This window comes from Oncorhynchus clarkii, chromosome 3, assembly GCF_045791955.1.
Source record: "Oncorhynchus clarkii lewisi isolate Uvic-CL-2024 chromosome 3, UVic_Ocla_1.0, whole genome shotgun sequence".
NCBI lineage: Eukaryota > Metazoa > Chordata > Actinopteri > Salmoniformes > Salmonidae > Oncorhynchus > Oncorhynchus clarkii.
In genome coordinates, this window is record NC_092149.1 from 25,404,406 (window position 1) to 25,417,309 (window position 12,904).

The window sequence follows — 12,904 nt, forward strand, 5'->3', positions numbered from 1 at the left end:
TATCGCAAGCTCTGAACCTTCTCACCTTCCGACCTTCGCAGCTAACGTCCCCTGAATGCTAGCTGTCTAGAGCACAACGGACTGTTGGCTTACGAGGCCCATCGAATACATTCCGAAGCCACTAGCTAGCAGTCAGCTATCCTTTGCTAGCGGTCATCAGCTACCTTTATCCCGGACAACTCTCGCCAGTCTGTACAGCGCAACTCAAACCAGAGCTAGTCGGACTTATTCTTCTCGATATCTCCGGATTCCTACCACAAGCTCCGAACCTATTTTTTAAATTTAATTTTCACATTTTTATTATGATTATTTAATAAAAAAATCCCACCTGGAATTATAGCAGCTAACGACCCCTGAACGCACAGCCGCTAATCTGCGGCCTGCTCGCTATCTAAAGCACATTGGACTGCTGGCTTAAGAGGCCCTTCGGACATTTTCTTCGGCCACTATACATATTTAGCGGCTACCCCCGCGCTTTATAAATGGACATTTTCGATATGTATGGACGGAATTAATCGAACAAAAGGACCAATTGTGATGTTTATGGGACATATTGGAGTGCCAACAAAAGAAGCTCGTCAAAGGTAATGCATGTTTTATATTTTATTTCAGTGTTTTGTGTAGCGCCTGCTATGCTAGCTCCTTTGTTTACTGCTGGTGCAGATGGTGCAGGCTATCAGATAATAGCTTCTTATGCTTTCGCCAAAAAAGCATTTTTAAAATCTGACGTTGGCTGGATTCACAATGAGTGTAGCTTTAATTGAGTATCTTACATGTGTGATTTAATGAAAGTTTGAATTTTATAGCATTTTATTTTGAATCTGGCGCTCCGCATTTCCCCCAGCAATTGGCCAGTTGAGACGCTAGCGTCTCCCCTATCCTCAAGAGGTTTGAAACCTGAATGTTTTACTTCATATTATGAGGTATGTCTTACCTTGCTTCAAGGTAGCCTAGGAAAAATCTGACCGTAGAAACACAGACACAATGTTATAAAGACTTCTTCATATGCCATTGAAACCAGCATTTCTTTCCTGTTCTATTGGTTTTCATATCAACTTTCTTGTGTTGTCCAGAAGCCAAAGGCACAATCCTAGTCATGTTAGCAAGCCTGTCTAGTTGTTATATCTTTAGATTCACACATTCTGTTTCTAACGGAGATTTTCATTTCTGTCACGTGAGAGACTAAGTTAATTGAATACTCACTTTACATTTACAGTACACATACTGTATTCTTGACATAGTTCATCCTGTATAGCTACTGCTGTACATACCTTTTCCTACGTATATATTGTCCATGCTGTCTATACACACCAAGTATTTATATTGTGGACTCTGACATTTCTCATTCTGATATTTCCAGCCAGGTCAGCTTTCTTAATTTTTTGTTTCTTGTTTATGTGCTTTAATATTGTACTGTTAGACATTTACTGCACTTATGGTGCTAAAAACATATGGATTTCGCTCTACATGTTTTAACATCTGCTCATCTGCATATGGCGACAAATAAACTTTTATTTGATATGGAACCACACGCCTCATTTGCACTGTTTAGAATGGTGTTTCCCCATTAATTTAGGCAAACGTTTGAAAATGACTTTTTATTGGCTGATTTACAGAAGTTGCATGTTCTGTGAAGATGAATTACCTGGAACCAAAAAGTGTTCTCCTATGGGGCCAACTGAATAACACTCACCTGTCTCAACCCGTTCTTCCTACATTCTGCTTCTATAAAGCCTTAAAGGTCCTCGAGAGAGAAACATTGTGTTTGAGAGTTGTGTGTGTGTACAACACCCATCTCTCAACCCTCACTCTCTTCATCTGTCACTCCTCTCACCTCTCTCTTTGGTTAGCTAACAAAATGGCTACATGGACTATTTGACCCTTGTATTTTATTCTTATCTATGCACACACACACACACACACAATGGCCCTACACACTTACACTCCAACACATTCAGTACAAACACTCACTCCATAATTTGCGCACACACACATACATTTATACTGACTACACACACCCACTCACATTCAATCATCATATACGCTGCTACTGTTTATAATATATCCTGATGCCAAGTCAGCTTACCCCTAATCCATACAGTATCTACCTCTATCGATCCAGTATCCCTTAACATGCAAATATGGTACTGGAACTGTATATAGTGTGCTGACTTGATCATTTTCTTTATTGTTATATCTTGTGTGTTTTTGTTCTACCTTGTTATTGTGAGTATTACATTGTTATTGATTACAGCATTGGGGTTAGCGAGAAAGGCATTTCACTGTACTTGTGCATGTGACATTGAAACTTCATCCATCTCTTAATGCTCGCTCCTCTCATGAACTCACAGCACTGCAGAATCTGTTCTGTGTTAGTTCTTTATTTTAGCAGGTCACATTCATATTGGAATCTCTTTCTAAAGTGAGCCTGGGTCATGAAGGGAAGCAAACATTCCCCTCATTATTACAACACAAATTTAAAAAAAGAAGCAGATTGTTCTTTGTCTTTTTCTCTCAAAACAGTATAAGTTGTTTTTTTATCTGGTTATTTCCAGGACAATGGAAACAAAGCTCGAGTCGACATGTCAATCACTCCTTTCTAATATGGAAAACAATTCAGCACTAATATGACAGAGAGAGAGGTCATATGATTCTGGGAAACTCAGGGTTGAACAGCAGAAAGGCACTTCTGAGAACACGATACAGACAATATCTAGCGAGCGAGAAAGATTCAGAGAAAACTCAAGGGCCCATTCATCCTCTCTCAAGGGCCCATCGACTGTCGCACTCGCAACTCTGCTGCTTTCCAGCAAAGTGTTGCATCTGGGTCTAGTTTGTGAGGTGTACAGAGATGGGTAAGAGGTCTTTATAAACTACATTTTTATAAACTTTACCTTTATTTAATGTCCGAGTTAATAGTGCACTATAAAAGTAGAGAGTGGTATGCAGTCTAAACGCTGTTTACATACTTTTTTATTTCCCCACCTATCGCAGAAAGACATTGGAAACATAGAGTGTTACTTTATTCACCGCCAACGTCTCAGCGTGTACTAACCCACTGTTTTACCACTAGATCACTGCTAGAGAGAGAGGGGTGTGGTCAATGTTCCATGGCGTCCTCTTCCTCCTCCTCATCGTCACTGCTGGGCTCAAAGTCTTCATCCAGGGCAGGGTCTGTCTCCTCCTCCTCTGTCTCACCCCCCAGTTCCACCAGCAGCTGCTCCATGTGCTCCAGTATGGGTCCGTCGTCACAGTGCAACTTCACATACAGCTGGAGAGAGAGAGAGAGAGAGAGAGACACACACAGTTTGTTACATACATGCACGTTTCCACCAGGACTTAAGGTGAAAAATGCCTCCTTCCTTGGGTATTGGGCTCAGCAGAACAAGGAAAGCGTATAGGATTTTTCTCTGGGCTCTTTCACATACAGTATTGCTGTTGTTATCTCAGTGAAATGTGCTGTGAAGCGGGACCATTACAAAAGCTGGTCTCCCTGTAGACGTGACCAGTAGATTTCCCGGTGCATAAAACTCTCTGCCTGAGTGGAAGCACTGGACTGATAACAGAACGGAACCCTCCACCACAGCAATCAGCACACGCACGAGCACACACACATTCCTTTTGCTCGAAACAACTTCTCCTCTAGTGAGGGAGATAAGCAGGTCTGAGAATCTGGGCTGAACTGCATTATTCTGTCTCATCCAGGCATGCACGCAGGTACACACGCACACAAAGTACAAACGGCCGAAGGAACAGATCACCTTCACACTGCCAGTGTAACCCGGCCAAAAAAGTTTGTGTGAGCGTACGTGCATGCGTTGGTGTTGCCCCAGGAACAGTCACCAAGCAGTAGGCCCTGACCGAAGACGCTTGGCCCCTTAGGAGCTCATTTGGAGACAGTTGATGTCCTTCATTTTCAAGTTGATCACTTGAGTATCATGGCATATCGATAAAATTTACTTATTCAACTTAAGTTGTGACGTTTATGGAATATTCATACAGAAAGAGGAACGCATCTGCCAGGAGAGTATCATTTTTCATTGCGATAGCCGTTAGTTAAATAAACAGTGTTATACATTAGAGAAGAGTGCTGAGCTCAGCAAAACCACACAATCAATTAAACACATTTCTCATTAGAGTAATGCAAGTTTTCCTCCCTTCTTTCACAGGTTGGCTGCTCTGTGTGGTGTGTATGTGTTTGTGTCTTTCTCTGTGTGTGAGAAGAAGAAGCTTTCCCTCAAAGTCTGGAGTCTCTGAGGCACATCTGGCCACTGCCCCCCCCCCCCCCCCCACACACACACACACACACACACATCTTTCCTAAGCCGTTGTGACAGGGGGTGAGGGTGTTGACCTGTGAAGAGAGGAGGGAAATTAACACTAACTATCTCACCCTCTCTCGATCTCTCCTTCCTCTTTCTCTCTCCTCCTCAGATCCCTATCTATTATCCTGAGGTTCAGGTTGATTAAGTGTACATACAATAAAGGGCACATATCTCATAAAAAGCGAAGCAGAAATTGTGAAAGCGAGAGTCGAATGTGCCCTTGAGGCAAAATGAATGATATACTTACTTTCTTTCTTTGGGTGACTCTAATAGAGATCAAGGACTTTCTCCTCACCTCCCTCTAAATCACAATCCCCCTCTCATATCTCAGCTCCTCTCAAACTTCCCACAAATCTCTCCTGCTGTGTCTCCACTCCCTCATGCTTCACCTTTTCCTCCTGACCCACACAACTTTCTTCATCCCTCTTTCTTCACCTTCTCCATCCCCCCCTTCTCTCTCTGCTCCACAAGTGACCTTCCTGTCTGTGTGACAGATCACTGCTCAAACTCCAACCTAGAAACACACCCACACACACTCTCAGGAGACGAGGAGAGCAGGGTAGGGAATGATGTGAGAGGTGGAGTGTCGGGTGGAGTAGAGGCTGAGGGAAGGTTAACAGCAGAGGAGGTGAAATCAACAGTAAAAACATCACAAAAAGCGGCAGCATTGTGTGCGTGGAGTAAAAGAGTGTATGTGTGTGTTTATAAATGAGTGTGTGGGAAGGAGCAAGTGGAGGTCAAGCGTTTTACTCTTTGATGAGCTAGAGGAGATCCCTTAGGGTATGAATGGCTTGGAGGGTGTGTGTGTGTGATGTCATTTTAATGCTGTGGTTGAAAAGAGTGAGTGAACTCCAGGAGTGGTGAAGTGTTAGTGTGTGTGTGTGTGTGCGCGCGCGCGCGTCAGGGTTTTTGTTAGGAATTAACTTCACGGACATTTGAGAGATTTACCGGACCTATATGCATTGGGTGCGTAACCGGATTAGGGCGTCCACCCACGGTGCTCAAAATGACAGAACTCGCATTTAGATAATGGTTACTCAGAACACGCAAGTCGACAATGCAACGGTGTGCTTACCGAATTCCGATGAGCAATTTGAAGATGTTAGAATAACCGCCACATATTCTTTTTCTCAGCCAACAAGATGAGTAACGAACAGAACAATCACTAGCCTATGTCAATCTACTATCCACATTATTGGAGGACCAGATACCGATTAAATCGGCCGATTTTTATTTATTTATTTGTAATAATGACAATTACAACAATACTGAATGAACACTTATTTTAACTTAATATAATACATCAATAAAATCAATTTAGCCTCAAATAAATAATGAAACATGTTCAATTTGGTTTAAATAATGCAAAAACAAAGTGTTGGAGAAGAAAGTAAAAGTGCAATATGTGCCATGTAAGAAAGCTAACGTTTAAGTTCCTTGCTCAGAACATGAGAACATATGAAAGCTGGTGGTTTCTTTTAACATGAGTCTTCAATATTCCCATATTCCCAGAAGTTTTAGGTTGTAGTTATTATAGGAATTATAGGACCATTTCTCTCTATACGATTTGTATTTCATATACCTTTGACTATTGGGATGTTCTTATAGGCACTTTAGTATTGCCAGTGTAACAGTATAGCTTCCATCCCTCTCCTCGCTCCTACTTGGGCTCGAACCAGGAACACATCGACAACAGCCACCCTCGAAGCAGCGTTACCCATCGCTCCACAAAATCCAGGGCCCTTGCAGAGCAAGGTGAACAACTACTCCAAGTCTCAGAGCGAGTGACGTTTGAAACGCTATTAGCGCGCACCCCGCTAACTAGCTAGCCATTTCACATCGGTTACACCAGCTTAATCTCGGGAGTTGATAGGCTTAAACAGTTGATAGGCATAAACAGCGCAATGCTTGAAGCATTGCGAAGAGCTGCTGGCAAAACGCACTAAAGTGCTGTTTGAATGAATGCTTACGAGCCTGCTGGTGCCTACCATCGCTCAGTCAGACTGCTCTATCAAATCATAGACTTAATTATAACACACAGAAATACGAGCCGTAGGTCATTAATATGGTCGAATCCGGAAACTATCATTTCGAAAACAAACCGTTTATTCTTTCAGTGAAATACGGAACCGTTACGTATTTTATCTAACGGATGGCATCCCTAAGTCTAAATATTGCTGTTACATTCCACAACCTTCAATGTTAGGTCATAATTATGTACAATTCTGGCAAATTAGTTTGCAATGAGCCATGCGGCCCAAACTGTTGCATATACCCTGACTCTGCGTGCAATGAACGCAAGAGAAGTGACACAATTTCACCTGGTTAATATTGCCTGCTAACCTTTCTTTTAGCTAAATATGCAGGTTTAAAAATATATACTTCTGTGTATTGATTTTAAGAAAGGTATTGATGTTTATGGTTAGGTACACGTTGGAGCAACGACAATCCTTTTTCGCGAATGTGCACCGCATCGACTATATGCAACGCAGGACACGCTAGATAAACTAGTAATATCATCAACCATGTGTAGTTTATAACTAGTGATTATGATTGATTGTTTTTTATAAGTTTAATGCTAGCTAGCTACTTACCTTGGCTTCTTACTGCATTCGCGTAACAGGCTGGCTCCTGAGGCAGAGCGTTGGACTAGTTAACCGTAAAGTTGCAAGATTGAATCCCTGAGCTGACAAGGTAAGAATCTGTCGAAATGTAGAAAGAGGGGAGATTTAAAGATGCAACAACTAGCATGGGTTGCTAATATGACTAGCATGGGTTGCAAATATGACTAGCATGGGTTGCAAATATGACTAGCATGGGTAGCTAATATGACTAGCATGGGTAGCTAATATGACTAGCATGGGTAGCTAATATGACTAGCATGGGTAGCTAATATGACTAGCATGGGTAGCTAATATGACTAGCATGGGTAGCTAATATGACTATGATTGTGCCTTTGGCTACTGGACATATAAATAAATAATTGCCTCCCCAGTTCTACGGTCGGATTTTACTTTGAAGCAAGGTAAGACATGTCTCATCATATGAAGTAAAATGCTCAGGTTTCAAAATGCATACTGGCTTCCAGCTCATTGCAAAGTGATGGGCGACGCCCTAAACCCTGCCTAAAGTTGCCTACATGCACTTGAATGGCGAATGGGAAGCGTGCTTCAATTAGGCCTACCAGTTGAGAAATAAAAATAGTAGGCTTAGCTCTTTTTAAATCGTAGATTTAGAATTGTTTTTAGAATGATTGGGCTTATAAAAGCATGTTCAACTCCAGCAGCAACTAATGAGCTGTTTGAGAAGCTGTAGCAGCAGCTCTCATGCTGTCTGACAGATTTTCCTCTAATAGGTTCTGTGTCTGTATGCTGTGAGCATGTGATAAACATAGCGACTAACGAACGTACACACGCACCAATTTAATTCCACTAAATTATGCAAATGAACTTATAGACCATTAAGCATGAGTGGTCAAATGTTTACAACTGGTATTTCCAAAAAGTTATATTTTGCCATGGGATTCTTTTTCTTCGCTGGACAGATTTATTTAAAGGCTGAAAAATATATATATTTTACTCCAAAAGCCAGCTATTGTCAGCTAACAGAAACCCTTGTGTGTGCACGACTCCCCTAGAGAGAGATAAATTGCCAAAGACATGTACTGTTCACACCACTACATGTGTGTCTGTATGTGTGTGTGTGTGTATGTGTACAGTATGCATGGCGTTCATGCCCGTGTCCTGTGACAAACATACAAATTGCATACAGCCATTTGTGGCTTTATAAGGGGCTAGGAGTTTACAGCTCCTCTTCTCTCCTCTAAGAGGGGTTGAGGGAAGGTTGAAGGGGTGTCAAGGTCAACCATCATCCAACCCCCTTGTAAACTTCCATGAGAGCCGAAGAGAAACAGGGTCTGTCTCTTTAGAAGTAATGTGGCGAAGCACATTCATCAGAGGGGAAATGAATAATGGAGATATTTCTAACAAACATAATCAAATGTGCACAGACACATACACAGGCACAGACATGCAAAAATGTAATTAAATATGCACACTCACACAAAGAGTGCTATCAACATAATTAAGTATGCTAGAAGTGGACTTGTGTCTAAACAAGCCAGTGTGAACTAGGCCTCATTAACATTTTCAGGTTTTCTGACTAACTCTGAGACTGAACACTTTAATAATTAGCACGCTCACAAACACTGGTCTGTTATGAGGGAAGACTCTCACACACACACTAGTAACGCGTGGGTTGACGCTAACCCACAGTCCCCATAGTTATATCCGCGTGGTGGGCAGGTTTATGGTCATGAAATATTTTGTGGATTAAGGGCTGGTGGGTGGCAGGCGGGTTGAATAAAGAGAAAAATCATATAAATGTATAATTCTTGTGCAATTCATAACTATAGGTTACATTGGGGTTTTTGTTTAATTATTTGTATCTGAAGTCAGTGCGTAAGCCTAAGCTTCAGGGCCTAACTGTACAGGCGCCAAATACACAGCAATTGCCAAATGCTTTTGGGAACACTGGCAGAAAAAGTTCACGTTGGTCTACTGAGGCAAAAAGGACAATGTCGGCGTATAATTCAATAAGAGTCAGGTTTGTAGGCCTCCTTGCTCGCACATGCTTTTTCAGTTCTGCCCACACATTTTCTATAGGATTGAGGTCAGGGCTTTGTGATGGCCACTAATACCTTGACTTTGTTGTCCTTAAGCCATTTTGCCACAACTTTTGAAGAATGCTTGGGGTCATTGTCCATTTGGAAGACCCATTTGCGACCAAGCTTTAACTTCCTGACTGATGTCTTGAGATGTTAATTCAATAGATCCACAATTTCCTTTCCTCATGATGACATCTATTTTGTGAAGTGCACCAGTTCGTCCTGCAGCAAAGCACCCCCACAACATGGGGCTGCCACCCCCGTGCTTCACGGTTGGGATGGTGTTCTTCGGCTTGCAAGCCTCCAGCCTTTCCCTCCAACCATAACAATGGTCAGTATGTCCAAACAGTTCCATTTTTGTTTCATCAGACCAGAAGACATTTCTCCAAAAAGTACAATCTTTGTCCCCATGTACCGTTGCAAACCGTAGTCTTGGCCTTTTTTTTTTTTTGTTTGTTTTTTGAATTTTACCCCTTTTTCTCCCCAATTTCGTGGTATCCAATTGTTGTAGTAGCTACTATCTTGTCTCATCGCTACAACTCCCGTACGGGCTCGGGAGAAACAAAGGTTGAAAGTCATGCGTCCTCCGATACACAACCCAACCAAGCCGCACTGCTTCTTAACACAGTGCACATCCAACCCGGAAGCCAGCCACACCAATGCGCCGGAGGAAACACCGTGCACCTGGCCACCTTGGTTAGCGTACACTGCGCCCAGCCCGCCACAGGAGTCGCTGGTGCGCGATGAGACAAGGACACCCCTACCGATCAAGCCCTCCCTAACCCGGGCGACGCTAGGCCAATTGTGCGTCGCCCTACGGGCCTCCCGGTCGCAGCCGGTTACGACAGAGCCTGGGAGCGAACCCAGGGACTCTGATGGCACAGCTGGCGCTGCAGTACAGCGCCCTCAACCACTGCGTGTCTTGGCTTTTTTTAATGGCGGTTTTGGAGCAGTGGCTTCTTCCTTGCAGAGGGGAGGGCCTTTCAGGATTTGTCAATATAGGACTCGTTTTACTGTGGATAAAGATACTTTTGTACCCGTTTCCTCCAGCATCTTCACAAGGTCCTTTGTTCTGGCAGTGATTTGCACTTTTCGCACCAAAGTACGTTCATTTCTAGGAGACAACGCATCTCATTCCTGAGCGGTATGACGGCTGCGTGGTCCCATGGTGTTTATACTTGCGTACTATTGTTTGCACAGATGAGCGTGGTACCTTCAGGCATTTGGAAATTGCTGCCAAGGATGAACCAGACTTGTGGAGGTCTACAATTTGTTTTCTGAGGTCATGGCTGATTTTTTAAAAATGTTCCCATGATGTCAAGCAAAGAGGCACTGAGTTTGAAGGAAGGCCTTGAAATACATCCACAGGTACACCTCCAATTGACTCAAATTATGTCAATTGGCCTATCAGAAGCTTCTAACGCCATGACATCATTTTCTGGAATTTTCCAAGCTGTTTAAAGGCACAGTCAACTTAGTATATGTAAACTTCTGACCCACTGGAATTGTGATACAGTTAGTTATAAGTGAAATTATCTGTCTGTAAACAATTGTTGGGAAAATTACCTGTGTCATGCACGAAGTAGATGTCCTAACCGACTAGCCAAAACTAGTTTGTCAACAAGAAATTTGGGGAGTGGTTGAAAAACTAGTTTTAATGACTCCAACCTAGGTGTATGTAAACTTCCGACTTCAACTGTATGTATGTATGTATGTATGTATGTATGTATGTATGTATGTATGTATATATATATATATATATACACACACATACATTCACACATACAGTGGGCAACGAAGTATTTAGTCAGCCACCAATTGTGCAAGTTCTCTCACTTAAAAAGATGAGGCCTGTAATTTTCATCATAGGTACACTTCAACTATGACAGACAAAATGAGAAAAAAAGATCCAGAAAATCACATTGTAGGATTTTTTATGAATTTGCAAATTATGGTGGAAAATAAGTATTTGGTCAATAACAAAAGTTTCTCAATACTTTGTTATATACCCTTTGTTGGCAATGACAGAGGTCAAACGTTTTCTGTAAGTCTTCACAAGGTTTTCACACACTGTTGCTGGTATTTTGGCCCATTCCTCCATGCAGATCTCCTCTAGAGCAGTGATGTTTTGGGGCTGTTGCTGGGCAACACAGACTTTCAACTCCCTCCAAATATTTTCTATGGGGTTGAGATCTGGAGACTGGCAGGCCACTCCAGGACCTTGAAATGCTTCTTACGAAGCCACTCCTTCATTGCCCGGGCGGTGTGTTTGGGATCATTGTCATGCTGAAAGACCCAGCCACGTTTCATCTTCAATGCCCTTGCTGATGGAAGGAGGTTTTCACTCAAAATCTCACGATACATGGCCCCATTCATTCTTTCCTTTACACGGATCAGTCGTCCTGGCCCTTCGCAGAAAAACAGCCCCAAAGCATGATGTTTCCACCCCCATGCTTCACAGTAGGTATGGTGTTCTTTGGATGCAACTCAGCATTCTTTGTCCTCCAAACACGACGAGTTGAGTTTTTACCAAAAAGTTATATTTTGGTTTCATCTGACCATATGACATTCTCCCAATCTTCTTCTGGATCATCCAAATGCTCTCTAGCAAACTTCAGACGGGCCTGGACATGTACTGGCTTAAGCAGGGGGACACGTCTGGCACTGCAGGATTTGAGTCCCTGGCAGCGTAGTGTGTTACTGATGGTAGGCTTTGTTACTTTGGTCCCAGCTCTCTGCAGGTCATTCACTAGGTCACCCTGTGTGGTTCTGGGATTTTTGCTCACCGTTCCTATGATCATTTTGACCCCACGGGGTAAGATCTTGCGTGGAGCCCCAGATCGAGGGAGATTATCAGTGGTCTTGTATGTCTTCCATTTCCTAATAATTGCTCCCACAGTTGATTTCTTCAAACCAAGCTGCTTACCTATTGCAGATTCAGTCTTCCCAGCCTGGTGCAGGTCTACAATTTTGTTTCTGGTGTCCTTTGATAGCTCTTTGGTCTTGGCCAAAGTGGAGTTTAGAGTGCGACTGTTTGAGGTTGTGGACAAGTGTCTTTTATACTGATAACAAGTTTAAACAGGTGCCATTAATACAGGTAACAGGTGGAGGACAGAGGAGCCTCTTAAAGAAGAAGTTACAGGTCTGTGAGAGCCAGAAATCTTGCTTGTTCGTAGGTGACCAAATACTTATTTTCCACCGTAATTTGCAAATAAATTCATTTAAAAAAATCCTACAATGTGATATTCTGGATTTTTTTTCTCATTTTGTCTGTCATAGTTGAAGTGTACCTATGATGAAAATGACAGGCCTCTAATCTTTTTAACCTGTTGGATCTCTGGGGGCGCTATTTCATTTTTGGATAAAAAACGTTCCCGTTTTAAGCGCGATATTTTGTCACGAAAAGATGCTCGACTATGCATATTCTTGACCGTTTTGGAAAGAAAACACTCTGAAGTTTCAGAATCTGCAAAGATTTTGTCTGTAAGTACCCCAGAACTCATTCTACAGGCGAAACCAAGATGATGCATCACCCAGGAATTAGCAGAATTTCTGAAGCTCTGTTTTCCATTGTCTCCTTATATGGCTGTGATTGCGCAAGGAATGAGCCTACACTTTCTGTCGTTCGCCCAAGGTCTTAGCAGCATTGTGACGTATTTGTAGGCATATCATTGGAAGATTGACCATAAGAGACTACATTTTCCAAGTGTCCGCCTGGTGTCCTGCGTCGAATTCGGTGCGCAATTGCCAGCTGCTTCCACTTTACCATTTGATTCAGGGGAGAAAGCATGTGTCCAAGAACGATGTATCAATGAAGAGATATGTGAAAAACACCTTGATGATTGATTCTAAACAGCGTTTGCCATGTTTTCAGTCGATATTATGGAGTTAATTTGGAAAAAAGTTCGCGTTT

The 12,904-nt window shown here is 42.5% G+C and overlaps 1 protein-coding gene across 1 annotated transcript in view; it reads right to left on the minus strand.

Annotated features, from left to right (window-relative positions):
• Nucleotides 1-2,365: 2,365 nt before the first annotated feature.
• Nucleotides 2,366-12,904, minus strand: part of LOC139391703 (uncharacterized) — a 31,207-nt gene continuing 20,668 nt past the window's right edge. The window contains exon 12 of the mRNA XM_071139179.1: nt 2,366-3,271. Coding sequence (XP_070995280.1) covers nt 3,101-3,271 — 171 coding nt within the window. The 3' untranslated portion in view covers nt 2,366-3,100. The remainder of the gene's footprint in view (nt 3,272-12,904) is intronic.